The 21,115-nt window shown below is 41.0% G+C and overlaps 1 protein-coding gene across 1 annotated transcript in view; it reads left to right on the forward strand.

Annotated features, from left to right (window-relative positions):
• COL4A4 (collagen type IV alpha 4 chain) overlaps positions 1-17,230 on the forward strand; it is an 80,222-nt gene extending 62,992 nt beyond the window's left edge. The window contains exons 38-47 of the mRNA XM_063132195.1: positions 1,191-1,262; positions 2,754-2,882; positions 4,221-4,328; positions 6,425-6,580; positions 6,687-6,785; positions 9,891-10,022; positions 10,826-10,942; positions 11,354-11,542; positions 14,230-14,516; positions 15,320-17,230. Of these exons, the coding sequence (XP_062988265.1) occupies positions 1,191-1,262; positions 2,754-2,882; positions 4,221-4,328; positions 6,425-6,580; positions 6,687-6,785; positions 9,891-10,022; positions 10,826-10,942; positions 11,354-11,542; positions 14,230-14,516; positions 15,320-15,583 (1,553 nt within the window). The 3' untranslated portion in view covers positions 15,584-17,230. The remainder of the gene's footprint in view (positions 1-1,190; positions 1,263-2,753; positions 2,883-4,220; positions 4,329-6,424; positions 6,581-6,686; positions 6,786-9,890; positions 10,023-10,825; positions 10,943-11,353; positions 11,543-14,229; positions 14,517-15,319) is intronic.
• Positions 17,231-21,115: the final 3,885 nt, after the last annotated feature.

The following is a 21,115-nucleotide window of genomic DNA, read 5'->3' on the forward strand; positions in this document are numbered from 1 at the left end:
ATGGCAGGAATATTTTAAAGGCTCAAACCCACCCACAGGGAAAGCAATCCTATGCTGGGGAAGTGAGATGGTGGCTACTTCCAAAGCCCTACTGGCTTGCTGTGGTCATGGTGGGAGGTGGGAGGGGCCTTTATTACACTATTCGCCCCAGAAGTTCTTCCTTGTATGTAACCACTAGGAGGGAATTTAATTTGCCAGCTTTGGGGTAGCATAGGGGCCCAATTGTGAAATGTGTCAGGGGAACAAGGCAGGGGGTTTGAATCTGGTGGATTCCATAAGCTTTCCTATATGTCCTTGCCTGTGTCCTGAGATAATCATCTGAGGCTCTGTTCCGACTACACCCATACAGCGGGTTGCTACTTATGAAGGGGCCTTTTCTACAGTGGCCTCCAAATTGTGGAATGCCCTCACTGGAGAGATCTGCCTCGCACCTTTGTTGACTTGCCAGGCCAAACCCTTTTTATTCTCCCAGGAAATATATATATATATCGCTGCTTGCTTTATTCTTAATATATTTAATGTGGCCTTTTAAAACCATGTTCTCCATGTTCTTAGCTACACACTTATTTATCTCTTTTAAATGCTTGAATTTTTGTTGCTGCCTTTAAAAGCAATACTTTTTAATGTGTTTTATTATGTGGTTTTATCGTTGGTTTTATTTTCACTTTTATTATGTATGTTGCCCTGAGAGCTCTGGGTCATAAATTGAATAAAATAAAATAAAATAAATTCCCCAACACCCTCCTCTCAGAGGCTTCTTTGGGGCCTTGGCACTGGTGGGAACACTGCCATTAATTGCTCGATGCCCACAGAGCTTTCTGCAGGCATATAGAGTAGCCACCAGCATAGATATACTGCTTGACCAGTGGAGTCCCTCTCCACCAGTGGAAGGTACTTTTGCACTTTCCTAATCTGTCTCCCACTCCCCACTATCATTTGGCACAAATTAGAATTGCTCCATTAACATGCCAGGAAATCTGTTGTTAATGAACCAAAAGATGGAATGAAGTAATTCTAGAAGAAATTCTTCACTTTTCCGAACCAACCATATTGGCTAAACCTGCTGACATATAAATTATTCAATTAAATGTGCCAGCGAACTAGCTGATAAAATTTATTTGAGCAGTGGTTGTTGGCTTTTGCAGAACAAGCATTTCATCTACTGTTTTCTTTTCTGTGATATTTCAAAGGCCTTTTAGGATCACCTGGATTAAGTGGTCTAAATGGACTACAGGGTCAAAAGGGTTCGATGGGACCTCCAGGTAAAGAATGGGAACGATTATATTAAAATTATAATTTTTAAAATGCTAAGATTGAATGTGAAATGATGGCATTAGTTGTTGGGAGTTACTGAAAATCATAGCAAGGCTCTGCTCATGGAAGACATCACCACCTGATAGGTGGGGATCCCCACTCCTCCTGCAGCACAGTTCACCCCATTCAGCATGGTCCCGACTCTCTGTGTAGGGTTTTTAGACAGCTGGAGGAGCTTCTGAGGGGAGGTGGCAGTGGCGGGAGGGAAGCCTGTTTCTGCCAGCCCACTTTCATACCCCTGAAACTGGATCCAACCCTTTAAATTTAAGAACTCTGTGACATTTGGCTCCATCTGTCATTAATAAATCCTAACATAATGAACTAACCAACACACACACACACACACTTTATTGAGGGCCCTATTCAGGCCAAAAAGCGAATAACAAATAAATAAATAAAATGTTCTGGCTAGTTTTCATTGTGTTAAAATTTCTGTTGAGTGCAATAATTATGCAGCAGAATAATTCCTACAAAGCAATTCCAAACAGATATGGCTGATACAACCAAACTCAGAGCCTGGAATTCAGGGATGCCTATGTGCATATGCGAAGCACGCATGGGAGATTTTTAATAATACCGTCCAGCAGCAGTTTCTCGCAGCTCATGGGATGTTGGTTTGAAAGGTCTACTGACTTCAGGGGGGCTTTTGGGAGGGCACGGGGGGGCTGAGCCCAGGAGAGGGAAGTGGAACACTCCCCTCCTCTGTATATGCAGATGACACTTTGGATCCTTTGGATTTTTTATTTATTTATTTTTTGTAGCAAAAATGACTTGGGCACATTACCTTGTGGGGAAACCATTTGAAAACCTATGTTGTTGACAACTGCATTACATTTCCATCCCACCCATTTTTCAAAGAGGTCAGGGCCATATACATGTCCTCCCCATCCCAATTTGCATGATTGTGGATGAGGAAATAAGCCACAGTGGCTTATTTCTCTCGCTGCCCATGCCAGCCACATGATTAGCAGAATTACCCTCGGCAGCGCGGCTTGTCATGTTTTGCGAATGAGTTGTTCTAGGGTTCGGGGTGGCCTGTTACCCATGGCAACAAGCCACCCTGGCTGGGTTTGCATGACTGAACAAGCCAGAGGCAACCAACAGGTGGGCTTTGGTGGCAGCTGTGGCCAGCAGGCAGGGTTGAGGGTGTTGTGTAGCAGGCAGGTGGGCTTTGGTCAGCTGTGTGGTGGGAGAAGGGACTTCAGCAGCAGGGGCCCACTGGCCCCTGGCCCCAACCCTGTGAGGCAGGTTAGGCTGAGAGAATGATTATTGGCTTGTCTGAGAGATGCAGGCACAAGTTGTCCCTTCGTATGAATTTCCAGAAGAGTTGGAAAATGTTGGATAGCCTTACCTGGAAAGGAGGACCCACAGCTTGGATTTCTATTTTGTATCTTTCTTTCTTATAAAGCTTCATGCTGTGATATTATTCCCTTATAAAGGTTCAAGTGAAATAGGTCCTCCGGGGTGCATAGGAGAACCTGGACCAAAAGGCAACAGAGGCGAGCTTGGACTTCCAGGCATATCCCGTCCAGGCCCTCCTGGAGATGTGGGGCCATTAGGTCTTCCTGGTAAGAAGCAGTTTTCTCCATTAAAAACAAAAGAAGAATAAAGTAAAGTTTCTGCTACCCAGTTGGTAAGAGGGAGGAGCGTTTTGTTTCTTATTAATGCATGAAGCTACCCATATCTTATGTTCATCATCTAAGGCTCCCCTCCAGTTGCCTCCTCCAAGGGCGCCTGGAAAGCAGCAACAAGGGAAGAGGACCTTTTCAATGGTAACCCCCCCCCCCAATTATGGAACAATCTTTCTGCTGGTGCAAACATTCGTGTCAACATTTTTTGACACCAGGTTCAGATCTTCCTTTTCTCCCGGGCATTTGGCAGCATATGATGAGGTTTCACTCAGGTCCTAGATTTTTCTTAGCACTGATGGTTTAAAATTATTTAGTTAAATGTGTGTCTCTGTGTGTGCTGTCTGTTTATATGTTTTTATGTAAAGTTTATATGTTTTTATGTATAGTTTCTTAATACTATATATAATAGGTTTTTAATCGTTTTTAGTCTTTGTAAACTGCCCAGAGAGCTCAGGCTATTGCATGGTGTATAAGAAAAAGAGGCTACTAGCTCTGGTGCTAAGAAACGTCAAAAGAAATTTATTTTTATCCGAAATATAAAAATATTAAAAAGTTCAAAAAAAACTTTCGACCAAGCTTGTACAATGCTCAAGTTTGTACAAGTTTGGTTGAAAGGTTTTTTTTGAACATTTTTATATTTTTGTATTTCGGATAAAAATAAAGAAATTTCTTTTGACATTTCTTAGCACCAGAGCTAGTAGACTCTTTTTCTTATAGCCTTTTCGTGCTTTTCCCCTCTTTTCCCTCAACTATTGGGTGGTATAGAAATGTAATGAATGAATGATTAATAACATAATAGCTAATAGGTTTCTAGGATAACCATGCATGCAACCACATTCCACATGGCAATCATTAAAGCTATGTTGCAAGAGAGGAAAAAATGCATTTTCTTAAGTAAATATAATGCTGGGGGAAAGTAATAGTTCTGCAATACAAACACAAGCTGAAGCTGGAGTTTACATAACATTGGGGTAAGATACTCTTGTGTTAAAATCCGATAGTGCTTCACATTGGTCGATATTAAACATTTTTATGACCCTATTCAGATGACATGCTAAGCCATGGTTGTTAAGCATTTTGAGCTAAACTTTGTGGCTTAGTGTGTCATGTGAACCATTCCTAACCATGGTGGCTACATAACCACGGTTTAAATATGCTCACTAAGCATTTGCTGCAAAAGTTAGTGGCCTAACCATGCCTTAGCGTGTCATCTGAATAGGCCCATTATCTCCACTCTTAAAATATAATATAGCACATTAAATATTCTTCTTACAGGCAAGCGAGGTGCTTCTGGGCCGACAGGTCCTATGGGTCAACTTTCTGAAAACAGTTATCCTGGGCCTCCAGGTGACCAAGGCCCTGCTGGCTTAAATGGCATTAGAGGTACTTTTTTGTGTGTGTATGATTTCAATAACGAATCAGCAAAATTAGAGTGAAGCCACTTCTATATATGCTAGAGGTGTCCCAGACAGGGTCTTGTGTGCAGTGGTGGGCTTTACCAATACAATCAGAGACAAATAATTAACTTCTATTAAATTTTTACTTTGTAAGCTGTTCCAAAGGTTTTTGTCCAAAGGTAGGAGAACCAGGTAGGAGAAAAAGACAGACAGAAAGAAAGAATATATAGACTGTGTTCGGATGACACAATAATCCACGATGGGTTATTTATCTAGAGTATTGCGTCCAGTTCTGGGCTCCACAATTCAAGAAGGACGCAGACAAGCTGGAGCGTGTTCAGAGGAGGGCAACCAGGATGATCAGGAGTCTGGAAACAAAGCCCTATGAAGAGAGACTGAAAGAACTGGCCATGTTTAGCCTGGAGAAGAGAAGATTGAGGGGAGACATGATAGCACTCTTCAAATACTTAAAAGGCTGTCACACAGAGGAGGGCCAGGATCTCTTCTCGATCCTCCCAGAGTGCAGGACATGGAATAACGGGCTCATGTTAAAGGAAGCCAGATTCCAGCTGGACATCAGGAAAAACGTCCTAACTGTTAGAGCAGTATGACAATGGAATCAGTTACCTAGGGAGATTGTGGGCTCTCCCACACTAGAGGCATTCAAGAGGCATCTCGACAACCATCTGTCAGGGATGCTTTAGAGTGGATTCCTGCATTGAGCAGGGGGTGGGACTCGATGGCCTTGTAGGCCCCTTCCAACTCTGCTATTCTATGATTCTATGATCATGTTGTGTGGCGGGATTTTTTTTTAACCCACAGTAGGTTATCTTGTCAAAATAACCCTCGCAAATAACAAATGATGTGCAGAATGGGTTATTTAAATTACCGTTGGTTATTGTGTCATGTGGAGGGCACTGTTGGTTATTTTTGTTGGCTACAGAGTTGGTAGGCAAGAACAGTCAAAGTGGCAGCTGGTGCTCTACTCAAGCTGGCAAAACTCTATTTTTGGTGGCGAAGTATCATGGGTTACAAGTGGGAGGACTGAGAGGAGGAGGGAAGGTAAGGGACACGTTAGTAAATGCATCATAGATTAATAATCCACTCACAGTTGCTTATAACCAACTCACAGTTGATTATTTCTCTGAATGTGTGAGGAATACCCACAAAAATAACCAACTGTGAATTGAGTATGAACCCACTGTTGACTATTGTGGTGTCCAAAAGCAGCCATAGTCTACCAGCCCCTCCTAAAGTAGGTAGGAGGAGCTCAAGGTCCAGATTGGAGGGCTATAGCTCAGTGGTCAAGAGCAGGATTTGCAAGCACAAGGTCCTAGTATTGATCCCTGGTGGTATGGCCACTTATTCATCACCAAAAAGGAGGAAATGCATCAACAAAAAAGAGGATTAATGGACACCAATTTGTGTAACATTTGTATATGTAGATGTATACATATAGGTGCAAATTTAGAAATAATAGCTAATTTAAATAGAAAAGCCTAGACCTCACCGTCATAGAGAAGACTGACTAGGTGAACTATGTGCCTGCTCAGTCTGTATTCCAGGTGCATTTATAGGCAACTTCAAGGCTCCTCCCTCCTTAGCATTCTTTGAGTTTAAAGCAGACTTGGACTGGACATCCCCTCAAATAGAGGGCACCTTCAAACAGAGGACTGTCATCTGCCAGCTCTCCAAAACAGAGGACTGTCCTGTGTAAAATTGGATCACCCTAAATTCCCTGGCATCCAATAGGGTTGCAAAGGCCATTCTCTGAAACTCTGGAGATCTGTCACCAGTCAGTGTAGACTGAGCTAGATGGATAAATGGTCTGCCTCCATATGAAGCAGCTTTCTATGTTCCTATGATCAGTCCAAATGTCTTCTGCTTGCCTACCTACCTAACCACTCAGAGAACAAGAATTTACAACATTCCTCATGTTTCCTTCTGGGGATGTGCGCACAGAAGCCTGCTTCTGAGGTTTGCACACTCTCCTTGTTGGATATAGGTGCCTGTGGATATTCCATTTTCTATCGTACATGATTTAAGACACCGTGATACATTTGTTAACCATTTTTATTCCAGGTCTTCCTGGCAAACCTGGCCTTCCGGGAAATATTATTCTTGTTAAAGGAGATCCAGGTGACTGTGGGACTATTGGCTCACCTGGGGTTCCTGGTCCACTTGGGAAACCTGGAACTAAAGGTATTCCAGGAAATCACGGAAGAGATGGCTCAAAAGGTATGGTTTGAGATTATTGGTTTAGCATGTGTTAGTCAAGTAAAATAATGTTCTTAATTTCTTTTAAGGGGAGAGTGGCATTGATTCAAATTATCTCTTTGTTAAGGTCCAATAGGAAACCCTGGCCCACAAGGGCCCCCTGGTGCCCCCGGTGAGTCTGGTGATCAAGGTTTTCGAGGACCAACTGGTCCTGTGGGTCCCAAAGGTAATTCTTAATATTTCAGTCCTTCCTGTATGTGCTAGCCATTCTGAATTCACAATTACATGCTACCATCCAGTGCCACAGTATAGATGGCTATTAAATCTTCACTTACATACTTCACCATAACATTGTAAAGTTCTATCCAGCCACACATCCAGTGAGAGGGGACATGTGAGTTCTATAGATTTGCTTTGCTGTGGCTGGCACATTAAGCATCCTAGGCAAGGTGGATGGAACAGATCTATTCTGCAACTAGGATTCAACAGTTAAGCACTTCATCAGCGATTTATTCACGCTCATGATTGGTCACTCATGGAAGTGTGCAGGTTCTTTAGATGACCTCATCAACCTCCAGGATGTCTCATGCACTCCCCCCCCCCATCTCACTTTTAAAAATCACAAAGATAATAAGCTATTTAAAAAAGAAAAGCACAAAATCAGCCCAGTGTAAAGTGGCGTTGGACTATAATTCTGCCACTAGATGACACTATTTCATTAAAGTGAATGGAGCATGCAGAAAGAGAAAGTATTTAATTTAAACCACGTGACCGCCGGTGTAATTGAGCCAAATGTAATCCCAGAAAGAAAGTGGAAGCAGAAAGCCCTGGCAAGGCAGCAAGATTTTTTTTTTTTAATGTAGAGAACCTCTACGTCCTGAGTTCTCCCTCCAGGTTGCTGAATCCAGCTCCACTCATGTAAGACAATTATATATGTCACATCTGAAGAGGTGTTGCCAGTAGTGCTGAGGTTGTAGCATCCTAACTCACATTGTCCAGTTCACTGATGGCATTGGTACAACAATGCAACTTGTCATGTTATGCTACTGGGGCAGTATAAATTCTATGTTAAATTCTGTACATTGATTTGCCAGAAACTTGTGTCATAAGGATATTACGTAGATGCAGATATATGGAATTGTTTCACATTAAAAAAAGATGAACATCCATTCTTCTCTTATACTCACACTATTTTGCAAAACAGTTGTTGCAGAAAGAAAGGAAGAATATGATTGGTCAGAGCTGGATGTTGGGTGGGGAGGACACATTTCCAGCACTTTGTGGGAGCCCCTACCTTCCCAGAAACACAAACACCTGAAAAAGCCAACTTAATTTTTTGCTCAGGTTCTTTGCCATTCACTGCCTCAATTAACAGTTAAAGAGACAATGGGGAAGATCAGACAATGTTCATGAACGCACCTCCTGTTTCAGCTCAGTCTTACACTATTAAATAACTGAAACAACTAAATCATGAAAAAAATGATTTTTTAAAAACTCTGCCTGTTTAAATGTTTCATAAAGAAATTAAGATGTTGTATACTTGTGAAAAATCTGAAAAGCATTCGAAAGAATAGTACTGAATTTTCAGCCATTAATCTTTATTTTTCATGTACTTATATACTAATTTCTAATAAAGGCATACTATGTTAAAGGCATAATCCTGTAATTGTCGCTTGGATGTACCGGGACGATCCCGGGATATAGGCCTGGTCTAGCCATGGCCTCCAAGTCATTCATTCAAGGTAGACAGAATGCTCATATATTTTGTCACAATCATATTAGGATGAAAGACAGTACCACATGCCCTAGGCTGGTCCTACCATTACGTGGAGCTATCACAGGCAGCTGAAACTGAGCATGATGAAGGGCAGCAAACTGTTAGTTATTAAGGCGCAATCCTATGTGTGTTTAGACAGAAAAAAGACATGCACGTCCCAGCATTCCCTAGCCAGCATGGCTAGCTGGGGAATGCTGGGAGTTGTAGGACTTTTTTTCCTGTCTAAACATGCATAGGATTGTGTCCTCAATGTATTTATTATTATTATGGGGTTGGAGACAGATTTTGTCACACTTAGAGTAGACCCATTGAAATCAATTATATTTGAGTTAGTCATCACTTACTTGTTCCACTGATTTCAGTGGGTCTACTCTAGAGTGAATCTGACTGAGTCCAGATTCAGCCTATTGTGCTTTTATTGCCAGTTTGGGATGGGATGCCATTTGCCTCTCTGCTTCTTCAGACAAGAAAATGCCTTTGGCCAGCCTTGTGTGTGCAAGCTATTATGGTTCTTGTTGCGTTCTTTTACTAATCTGTCTGCATGGTGCGTGTTTCCTTCCTGCATGGGAAATGGCTGTCATGATCCGATTCTCGGCATTCAATCCACCAGGTTGCAGAGGTAAGCTACAAAAGGATGAGTGCCTTTTAGAAAACATTTTCTCAAAGTGCTTGTTTATTTTGCTTTACATTCAGATCTTTGTCTTCATCTTGGTTCAAATTGCTAATAACAACATCCCCTTTACAAGCATGCTGCATCTGTACCTTGGTACCAAAGAAATTAATGGCACTCCAAATTAGATTTCCCCAACCTGGTGCATCCCAATAGTTTTGGATTTCAATGCCGGTCAGCACCAGCCAGAATGGCCAATGTTTAGGAATTATGGGAGTTGTAGTCCAAAACACTTGGAGGCTGCTCTAAATCTTGCCTGAAACATCCCATAGTCCCCATAATGGTGATATGGGTGTCACAACCCAGTACTAACAAATTCCTAAGGCAGGTGGACTATGCTTTTAGAAGCATCATGAAATTCTCAATCACACTCATGCCCAAAAATGAATAAATAGGCTATTCCCCACACCCTAAGTAAAGACCAGCTGATAATTGAGTTCTTACTTAATTTTCATATTTCCTCCACACTCAAAGATCTGTCCTATTCTGAAGCATTGGAATGCACAATTCCCTTTTTAATAATAAAAAAGTGAGTTAACTGTCTTTTCCCCACAGCAAGACCTTTGCCTTACAGCAAAATTCTTCTCCAGTACTGTTCATACAGCTCAAATGCTAGTGCAGCAGCAAAAGCATAGTGTTATGTGGTAAGCCAATCACATTACACTCATTTTCTTCCTCTCGTGTTTATTTAAGAGATTTTATATCCCCTTTTGCACTAAAAAATACAGCAACATAAAGGGCTAGTTTGTCAAATGCTCATTTATAAGAATACTTCCACAAATCAGTTGGAGCCTATATGAATTTTCTGCCTACCAACTTCATCTTTTCTGAGTGTCATCATTTCTCCTATTTAAACTCTATTTTCATGCTGTTGCACATTTCAGGTGATCCAGGTGAAGCTGGAACAGTTGATTACTCATGTCCCAAGATTCCAGGGCCTCCTGGTGTGCTAGGCCCAAGGGGATCACCGGGTCCTGTAGGAATAAGAGGGCCAGCAGGCTTCCCTGGTCCACCAGGTAAAGATTTTGTGACTCTGGAATGTATGTGGGCAAAGTCACCAGGAAATCTATTATGGTTCATCCTAAGAAATCTTTTAGCTCATCAATCCCAGGAAAGTCTGCGTAACTCTATGTTGACTTCCATTTGTGTCACACACCTAAAGAACACACCTCTTACTAATCATATCATTTATGCCCATTTAAAAATTTTCATTGATAGGATACTTTTTCATAGGATTTTAGCAAAAGCAAAACTTAAGCATAAATTCAGTTGTTGTGACTGGCATTTATTTGTTCTGAGTGCAATCTAGCTATAAATCTAAAAGCATTCCATTGATGTGAGTTTTATTTTGTGGCTAATTGGCATCTCATTTCTGAAGTGTCTTAAGATCAGAAAAAGCAAGATATCTTTTGTGTACAATATTGTGTTTAAATATTTGTCATGCCAATATAATTTAATCCAGACTTCTATCAGCAATGTAGGAACTTCAAAGCAGAGGAATTTTGGACATAAATTCTTTCATTGATAGTTTTATATACTGCTGGACTTTATTTCTGCTATTTCTACATTTCATATGGATATATGTACTAAGAGTTCAATTGCCAAATCAAATTGGAGAATTCTGGAGCATGGAGTGTGAAACATTTTTTTAAAAAATCAGTATCTGTTTTAAGAAATGAGACAACTGTTTTGAATAATTTCTAGAAGGATGAAGCTATCCTTGATTACCTCTCAGGAATCAGTCCTCACCTGTTTAATGTTAGTTTTGTGATACAGCTGAAATATAGTTACTTTTACCGGCACATGTATTGTATTTCAGGACAGAAAGGAGAAGAAGGGTTTTTAGGTCAGCCAGGTCAGGGTGGCAGGCCTGGGCCACCAGGACCTTTTGGTGATCAAGGTGACATAGGAGAAAAAGGATACACTGGGCTGCAGGGTAAGTATTCTGTTATGAAAAATCATTTGTTATCCTTTTTGGAAAATACTAGTTTTGCAAATCATTCTATTAACCTTCTATACTGGTTGTTGTGGCCTTTGGCTGAAACCATTGATTGAACCTGCTTCCAGTAGCTCAGTTTGCATCTCTGAAACATCATGGCAAAAAACTTAAGGCCATTAGAGTTTTGACCACCAACGTCTGAAGTTGTCTGAGTAACTTGCCATCCCACTCAATATGATGGCCAAATTAGCACGTTTTTCTGTTTAAATGGAAGCCTAGGAGGCTAGAATCTTCTGTTCATCAGTCAAACCTATTCTCAAAAGAAGAAAAAAGCATCCCTTTGACACAGAAATGGGTTTCTGCTATTAAATGGGACATCATTTGCCTATATTTTCTCCATTTTATAAGGTCTTCCAGGCCAAACTGGGATGCCAGGACCACCAGGGCCTGAAACAAGATCTGCTGGTGGGTTCCTGATTGTTCTTCATAGTCAATCAGACACAGAACCACTTTGCCCAGAGGGAATGCCAAGATTATGGACTGGATACAGCCTGCTGTATCTTGAAGGGCAGGAGAAAGCCCATAATCAGGATCTTGGTGAGTGTTGCACTATTACTTTTGCTCAAGAAAGAAAATGTTGCGATTTGTGCTTTTGCTGCAAATCATTGTACTTGAGAGCTGTTTATCTCCATCAAGGTTGGGGTGTTTTCTATTATAAAATCCCGTATATGAAATTCTGAGGTGGTAGGTACAAGGGTGCCGTGCCTTGTCAGTAACAATGACCCGGTTTACACGACAGAACAACCCATGGTGGATTGTCATCCTTGTTTCAGAATGATGGATTGTGACATCTGAACCCAGTATGGCGGCTTCAGTGTAGGTTGCTAACCATGCACAAACCACCCTGAGAACCCATGGCTTGTCTTTGGGTTGTTTAGGGTGGCTTGTTTGCAGAGTGGCTTGTCATGATGTGCAAACCTGGGATGATGGCTTCTGTCCGATTTGTTTGAAAGGGCTACAGAGATGCCTGGCAAGAGCAGCAAAAAACCAAGCGCTTCTCACAGTGCCTTCTGTCCCTCCTCCTCCGGTTTGGTGCTTCACTTGACAGCAATCGGCTTTACCCCCTTGTGAGCTGAGTTAGCACAGCTATGTGTATATGCATAATTGACTTACTTCTGGGTAAGCATGTATGGCCCCAGTTTGGAAACCTGGCAATTTGGGAGTTTTTTTTTTTTTTTTTTTAAGCTTTCCCCCTTTCATTTCTCATCCCCATGCTGGGGATTTCGGCATGAAAACAGGAGGGGGAAAGCCTAAATCCCCATTCCCAAATCACCATGTTCCCAAATTTGGCTGTGCACGCTTACCCAGAGGTAAGTCAGTTAGGCAGAAATCATAGCTGTGCTAGGAAGAAGAACATCGCTCCCACCTGGCTGCAAGGAGCTGTCAAGGAGGCTTAAAAAAAATATTAAAGAAAGAAAAAAATAAAACCTTCAGCGACCTCATCCTAAAAAGGAAGGTAAAGCTCCCTCCCCTTCGGAAAATATGACATATATATGTCCACACAGGTGCTCTGCAAAGCAAGAAATGGTAGGGAGTGAGAATTTTTATCACAGCAGGAGTATAGAAGAGTTGTGCAAGAAATGGCCCTGGGATACCTTTTGGATGCATGCAGGAGGATGAAGGGGAAACAATCTATGGCAAGCTGACAAGTGCCTTATTCACCCTGTTCAGACAACACGCTAAGCCACGGTGCTTAAGAATTTTGAGCTAAACATTTTGGCTTAGAATGTCATGTGAACCATTTGTAACCATGATGGCTACATAGCCATGGTTTTAAATGTACTCACTAACCATTTGCTGCAAAAGGGTTAGTGGCCTAACCATGGCTTAGCGTGTTGTCTGAACAGGCCCACTGTCTGTCAGCATCAGAGTAGCTTAGTGAGCAATTAACCAAACCTCCATCACTTGTTTTCAACATGGCTTACTGTGATGTGTGAACTGGCCCAATATTTGAATTGGCCATTTAATTTTATATCTGTAAAATACACTTAGAAACTGACATCACCAAGGCAGATGTCAAATGTGACCAGCTGGGGCCTTTCCTTGCAAACTGTAGCACATGCACCCATACAAAAATATGGGTTTGGGGACTGTTTGAGTAGCTCCACCTTTGCTTCCCTCCAGAGGTTCTTGTCTCCACTCTCCTGCTGGAACCGTCATGATCAGCTTGGTTAGGTGTAAAATGGATGCCAAAGGCAGCCTTTTGCTTGTTCTCTTTGTGGCAAAGGCAGTGGGTTGCTTTTTTCATTTACTGTGACTTCTTTATATATATGCTTGAGCAAATCTGCAAGTTACTCTTTCTTTTTTTGCTAGTGTTAAGCATACTTGATTTTATCAAAGAAATTGAGAGGACATTAAAATCATGGTGCAACTGCAATAGTTTAAAAACTAGTAATTTAGAATGTGTGTACTTTCAGGATTCACGGTTAATATCCTTAATATTTCCTCCAAGGGATTTTGTTCATGTGCCACCAGCAGAATTCTAGGCATCAGAGGTAGTAGCAAATTCTCAGGATTCCAACGGTAGTTTTTGTCATTTAGAACATAGGAAGCTATCATCCCCACCCCCCTCCACCCCCCCATGACTCAGACTGTCCATCTCAGTACTATTGAAACTGACTGCAAGTGATTCTCTAATGTTTCAGACAGCAATCTTTTCCAGCCCTGCCTAGAGGTGCCATTAACTGAACCTGGGACCTTTTGCATGCAAAGCATGTGCTCTTCTATCACATACTCATTTTAATTCCTACTTTAAAGCAGAGGTGGGCAACATGCAGACCCTGCAGTACCTCCCCCAAAATTCAGAGATACTCCCCACAAAAAATTAACCTCCCCTTTTGTTGTTGTTTCAAACATAATAGCTAGTGGAGCTGCTGTGGAGCTTGCTTGATTTTGGTGCTCTGTAGCAGCTCTGGACGCCATTTTGTTTTTATTTTATTTCCCCCACTCCATTTTTGGCATGCGAAGGGGGAATCTGGGGGAGGGCAAAAATGACCTCCTGAGGTTGTCCACCTCTGTTCTAAAGTTCCTATGGGTAAGAGCTTTTCCTGTTGCAATGTTCAGAAACCTCGTGACCGTGTAAACTCACCAAACAGCCTTATGCATCAATCATTTCCCTGGTTATGTTTGGATGAGATATGAATTAAGACTAGCTTTTAACCATTCTTAAATAACTTTTTTACTATTTGGATTAGTAAACTTTGGTGGGTTTCCCTTTGTTCTAGGCCTGGCCGGATCTTGTCTTCCTGTGTTCAGCACCATGCCCTTTGCCTATTGCAATATCAACCAGGTCTGCTACTATGCAAGTCGAAATGATAAATCCTACTGGCTTTCAAGTGCAGCCCCTTTGCCTATGATGCCGCTCTCTGATGAAGAAATACAGCCCTACATTAGTAGATGTGCTGTATGTGAAGCTCCTGCGCAAGCTGTTGCCGTTCATAGTCAAGATCAAACCATTCCTCCGTGTCCATTGAACTGGAGAAGTCTTTGGATAGGCTACTCGTTCTTAATGGTAAGACTGAAGACTAATTAGGCCGGCTATGGAATGCTAGGTCATCATAGAGACTTGATATGAGTTTACAAATTGTTCACATGATAATTGCAGTTTTCACTTGCAACTTCTTCATTCTTTCAGATTATCATTTGATGAAATCATCTTGTATTTGAGTATATTGTCACCCAACAATTAGATCCAAGTTTAGAATTAAATATTTATTTGGACATAACACATAGGCTACAATAAATTCTCCCCCACAACCCCAGCCTCTGGTAATTTCAGTCTTAATTCCCCACCTTATAAAATTCCAGTACAGAATTTTAAAAATTCTATGGCTTTTTCTTGTCCCCCCCCCCTTCCCCTGTAGCTATAGCAAAAGTATCAATTCTTTCTGCTATGTATTTTTTTTTTTTACTTTCTGCCTGTGGGGAGGAGTTACATATCTGGGAGGAGCCAAGTACCTCTCCGTGTTCCTTACCTGACTCAGTTTAATAGTGGAGTTATATTGTTAATAGTTCTCTGTGTTAGTCTTAATCCGATGGCATGTAGGTGAGTGTAATGCTGTGATACTAGGCTTGAGCCAAAACCATGGCAAACAGTCACAAATAATTGCTCATTGGGCAGCACTACAATCCAAAATAAATTTACTTGTAAGCAAGTCACACTGCATTCACCAACATCTGAGTAACAGTGGTTAGGACTGTAGCTTGAGGTTGCAAGGTTCCTATTGAACTCAGTGAGATTTACTTCTGAGTAAAAATGCATGATACCCAGTTGCATGAGTGGTACCTTACAGCTCTCTTGCCTGTTCCTTTCAGCACACTGGGTCTGGTGATCAGGGAGGTGGACAGTCCCTCACATCAACTGGAAGCTGCCTTGAAGACTTCAGATCAGCACCCTTTATTGAATGCCAGGGTCAGAGGGGAACATGCCATTTTTTTACCAATGAGTACAGCTTCTGGTTAACTACAGTGAACCCAGAGTTACAGTTTACATCAACCCCTCTCTCAGGGACTCTCAAACAAGAGCAAGAACAACGCCGGAATGTAGGTAGATGTCAGGTCTGCATGAAATATGGCTAAAGGAAAACCTGAACATTTACCAGAAAGAAAAAGAGGGGATGCCGTAAGTTGTAAATGGACGGCGCGTTCCAGTGGTGGGCAGGACCAAAAATACTGCCGTATTTTAATTTTAAGCATTTTCAAACTTTTAGAATGGGGGGAAAGTTGCACAAAAGCCAGGGAAACACCAAGTGATCAATGGTTGGGGGACAGTGGACAGGACAAGGGGCAGGGTCTTCTGTGGAACTAAGGATGGCTGGATTGGGACTCAGCCTGAGGTTCTGCATTCCTGTTGTAAATGGTGCTAATTCTTGGATTTTATTTGAAAATGTGGAACACCGTTGAAGGCTTTGGCCATATCTACACCATACCTTTAAGCCAGGTACATTGTGGACACTGCTGTTTCCCCCATGTCCTCAGTGCAGCCACACTTACAGGTGTCATGTCTGTGCTAGTCAGAAGCTCACCATTCTATGGGAACCTTGTTCCTCCTCTGCCTGCCAAGGTAAGCCAACTAGATGGGAAGGGTCACAGCTCCCAACTCCTTAGTTCTTGGTTTTACTTTTTGCTGCTGAATTGAGTGGAAGCAGAGAGAGCACCATGTGAAACTATTTTTTCTCTTCAATACAGGGGAGATGCATTTATATCAAGAGTGGGCAACTTGTGGCCTTTCATATATTTTGACCTACAACTCCCATTGGAAGGCCAGCTAGGGCTGATGGGAATTTTAGGCCAAATTATCTGGACAGCCACAAGTTGACCATCCGTGATCTATGTAAACAAGTGGAGAAATTTCTATAGAATACCATGAACTTAACTGAGACAAAATAATTACCCTTGCTTACAAATTATCAATTGCAGCTCTGATGGATAGCAAACTATGACACTGTTCAGACAACACTCTAAGCCACGGTGGTTAAGCATTTTGAGCAAAATGCTTAATGTCATGTGAACCATTCCTAACCATGGTGGCTACATAGCCACAGTTTAAACATGCTCACTAACCATTTGTTACAAAAGGATTAGAGACCTAACTCTGACTTAGCGTGTTGTCTGAACAGGCCCAAATACCAGCTTCAAGGAATGTTGGGTGTGTTATGGCATGCACTCCATTTAAGTTGGCCACAACTAGTGTTTGGTTTATTTAGGAGAAAGATACTCTATGAGCAATAGGGGTCATGCGTGAAGTCTGCTCAACAAGAAGAAGTTGCTTTTTCACCAACTTCAATTCTTTTTCAAGTGATCCATGATGAACATACGTGGATTGCATTTTGGTAGTACCAGTCTGGCCTTCCCCAACTTGGTATACTATATACTACAAAGAAAGTCTTGGAGCAAGAGCTTCAGAATACCAGTGCAAAGAAATCTACATTTTAACATAGGCTCCCTTACATTACATGGAGACAATGTCACAGGAGACAAAGGATGAAGACTAAGTCAGTTCTAGTGAATTTAAGAAAATAATCTACTATAATGTCTTATGAAAGTTAAATGGTGGAGGTTTCTGGAGTGGAGGAAATCTCAGAAAATGTAAGCATCAAAAGTAAAAACATAGCTTTTTAACAAAGCCTTTTATGGTTAAACTCACTGGCACATTGTTTTAACTGTATCTATTGCTTATAAATTATATATTGTTTTAACTTGGATCATGGTTTAATTTGTTTTTAACTGTGGATATTTATTGTTTTATACTGTATGTTTTTATCTGTACGCCGCCCTGAGATCTTAGTGATATGGGGCGAGATATAAATATTTTAAATAAATAAATAATAAATAAATTTTAAATTCAATTTCAAGGCATTTATTCATATATATATATATATATATATATATATATATATATATATATATGTGATGTTTTACACTCATAAGTGCACTTTGCTGGAATCAAGCTTAGTGACTTTTGAATGATGTCAGTATGTTTTGCATTGATTGCAGCTGCTAAACTCTGGTGGTGAGAGCACAAATATTCCTTCTATAAACACATACGATGTGAATAAAATGACCAAGTGCAGTTCTCAGTAATTTTTCATGGAAGCAGTGCCTTAATTCTGTTTGGTAGTAACTATGGGTGCAAAAACACATGTGCCAAAGAGGTACTGGCACCCTCAAAATTGGGGTTCATCTGGCAACCTAGGACAGAAACAATAACCAACTTGGCTACGGTGCGTATCTTAACCAGAAGGAGAAAAATTACTTAATTATTTCTGTTCAGAGAGGATAGATACAATCTGAATCACAGTACTCTACTTGCAAACCTACATAACCGAACCACAAAAAAGGCTACATATACTGACTGATCATTTCCAAGGGGCTGGTTGAGATGTTTGTAAGTTGCTCCACAGGGGAGCAGCTTGGACATGTAGCCGCATGGAGGAACCAAAGTCTACCTGGCATATTAATTTACAGAATAGAGCTGTTGCGCCTTTGCATGTAAATGGGCTAAAAAATATTGTATCTTCTATTCTCCCAGCCTTTCTTCACATATGTAGGTTGCTATTGTATGCATTCTTATCTAGGAGTAAGAAATGCAGTGGGACTCATACCAAATGTGTATAAGGTTGTGCTATGGTCCGTCCCCCATTTTTTTAAACCAGTCTCAAACCTGGTCATCTCTATTTTTAAAAAGAAATCCTTTCTTCAGTCCTCCTGATTCATCTTTTTGCTTGAGGTTTTGACACTTGCGCTAGATCTACACTACTGGTTTATAAAAGAATTGAAGTGCACTGAGAACTGTTGGGGCGCAATCCACATTCCATATACCACTTTCATCGTGTTATAGCTTGCTTTTTATTACACTTTCGTAATGGTTTGACACAAGGTGAGGATCTGGCCTTATTGTGGCTTACAGACTTTCCTTCTTATTTATTGCATAAATCATAAGGCTGCATGTAAGTCCTGTCTTATGTTTTCAATATTTTTCATCTAATATTTATATAGGACCTATATGACTGAGGCAATTTATAAAGAATAAACATTATTCTTACTAGGTCTGACCCACACAACCACAGATGCAACTCACATGAGCACAGCTTATCTTGCCACACTCAAGCGAATTGCTGCCAGGAACGTGTAGCTGTACAACTGCGAGAACGAAGTCATGCTTAACTTGCCCATGTGGTTGCATGGGATGTTCAGGTTGCTCTGAATGGAACATTTTAGAAACTCTTGAATGATCTTTAACCATCAGTTTACATAACAGTATGAAACGTTTTTTAGTAGTGTCCCCTAGTCATTTTTACCAATCCTATGTGAATTATTTTCACTTTCTTTCCACATGAATCTCTTGCCATTTGAGGTGTCTGTATTTTAAGAACCCTAAGGGCTGACTCAACCCCTCTAGGATTTGTTTGAATTTTTATTGCAAATTACCTCCTATGGCAGCCGTGGCAATTTTTCTGTCAGTTTGAGAGAAAAGTAGCCCAAATTCAGAGATGATTTGCACTTAACTGACTGAAGTCAAGAAGGCTAAACTGGTTTAACAATGAGTACTTCAGTGTAACTGGATTTACACTGAAGCAACAACTGTTATTGTACTCTAACCAAGCATTGCTATAACTCTTACCTTTGAGTAGAACATGTATAGGATTGCACTGTAAATTCCATTGAGTTCAATGGGACTTATTCCAAGGTAAACATATATAGGATTGTAGCATTAGAAGAGCATTAAATCGTACTGCAGCTATTTCTGGAAATACAGAAGAAAACGCCCAAGAACAAGTTTCCCTGTTCTTGACAGAGATACATTTAAGTACCCAATGGGAAGAGACATGATATGAAAATGTGTTGAATACAATCCATGGTGAGAATAGGCAATTACACTTATTTGGTTCATCTGCAGCTATTCTGCTTTCTTACCCTTGTGGGGAGATTATATAAAGACGCCTCTTGCTAATGGTGTCTGTTGAAGGGCGGATGGTTTATTGAACTTATTTTTTCTCTTATTACACAGGTGGGTCACCAATATGCCAGCCTGAATACCTTCATGTTTTCATTTTGTGTTGTTATCACTTTATATTTTTTTGCTTGATGCACTGTTATTGCAGTCTTCCATCAACAATCCACCCCCCCCACGCTCTATAAGAAAGGATGATACAGGAGTCCAAAGCCAACATTCTGTGCAGGGAGCACCTATGAATGACTGCATGTAGCCCGTTTTAAAATGCCCTGATCAGCTGTTTTGCAGGAAAGTGGAGGCAATAGGTGGTATTGAATACAGCCACTGGTCCCTCTTCCAAATTGCTGTTGAGCAGTAGTGCAACTCTATAGTAAACTATAATGCAATCTTAAAATCACCAGACCCACTACACCAGGGGTCCTCAACCTGTGGACACATTGTGATTCTGAGGTAGTGTAGTGCACCTCCCAGAAGGAAAACTGGTGAGATTAAGAGAAAAGTAACTTGCCCAAGAACCTAAGTACAAAGCAGAGGTGGGGTCTGAGCATCATAACACAAAACCATTCTTTTGAACCCAAAGAAAGAAGGCACTGGAAGGCAGCACTTAATTTTGCAGTACACCAATTTCCCAGTTAATTTTAATGATAAAACTTCTTAGAATAAAACCCAGTGGGGACAGGGAGCCTGGCAGTCACCAAGAACAGTGTCAGCAGGCATACTGGTACGCACTGCCACCATACTGGAGACCCCAGCACTACACAATGGGTATAATTGGCCTTTCACCTGATAATCTGTCAGCTCCCTTTCTGACCAGAAGAAATCAAAGGGCCTAAAACAGATTTAAGTATATGAGTAACATCCAAAGGAAAACAACAGGGGAAAAATCAGTTTCTCTTGCTTAGAATATTTAAGGTTGATCTTAATGTGACTCCCCTTTTCACCCTGTTCATTGAACTTCAGCTGATAAAACTCCTTCTAGATGATGAGCCAATCCTTAAGCTGCACACAAGCAAGTCCCTAAAGATATCAAATTCCTTACTTAGAGCCTTCTAGTGTTGTACCTCACCCTCTCTGCATAGTGGAAAGCACTATGCAGAAAGTAAAGATCTGCAAATGAAAATGCAAAGTTACACTAAATTTTCAGTTCAGGAAGCAGAATCTTCTTTTGGATATCAATTCTTCTTGATAGATTTTCTTTTCCCTTAGCTTCTGTCAATGGAGACCACGGACTTCCAGTATTATGTGTTTAAAACACACACACACACTATGTGAAACGGACTTAGCAGTACTAGTTTTTGGATGGATGCCAACACTCCTATACTTTTCCTTAATTGCCCTGGATCACCAATAAGGAGCCTGTTCAAGCCACAGCACTACACTTTCATATGAACAGTTCTTTGCATAGACTTAACATTATTTGGTATACAAGACTCTAGTTAGGAGCATGCTCATCTGTTGTTTTCAGGAAGGGAGTCTGAGGAACTGAAGCAAATAGTGGTGACAAAAGATGAAGTTCTCAACCTTATTGACAAATTGAGAGCAAGTGTATCACCAGGCCTAGATGGTATTCATCATAGAGTTGTCCAAGAACTCAAATATGAACTGCAGACCATCTAACGAAAATATGCAACATGTCCCTAAGCTCAGCCTCTGTA

This window comes from Elgaria multicarinata, chromosome 8 (genome assembly GCF_023053635.1).
Source record: "Elgaria multicarinata webbii isolate HBS135686 ecotype San Diego chromosome 8, rElgMul1.1.pri, whole genome shotgun sequence".
NCBI lineage: Eukaryota > Metazoa > Chordata > Lepidosauria > Squamata > Anguidae > Elgaria > Elgaria multicarinata.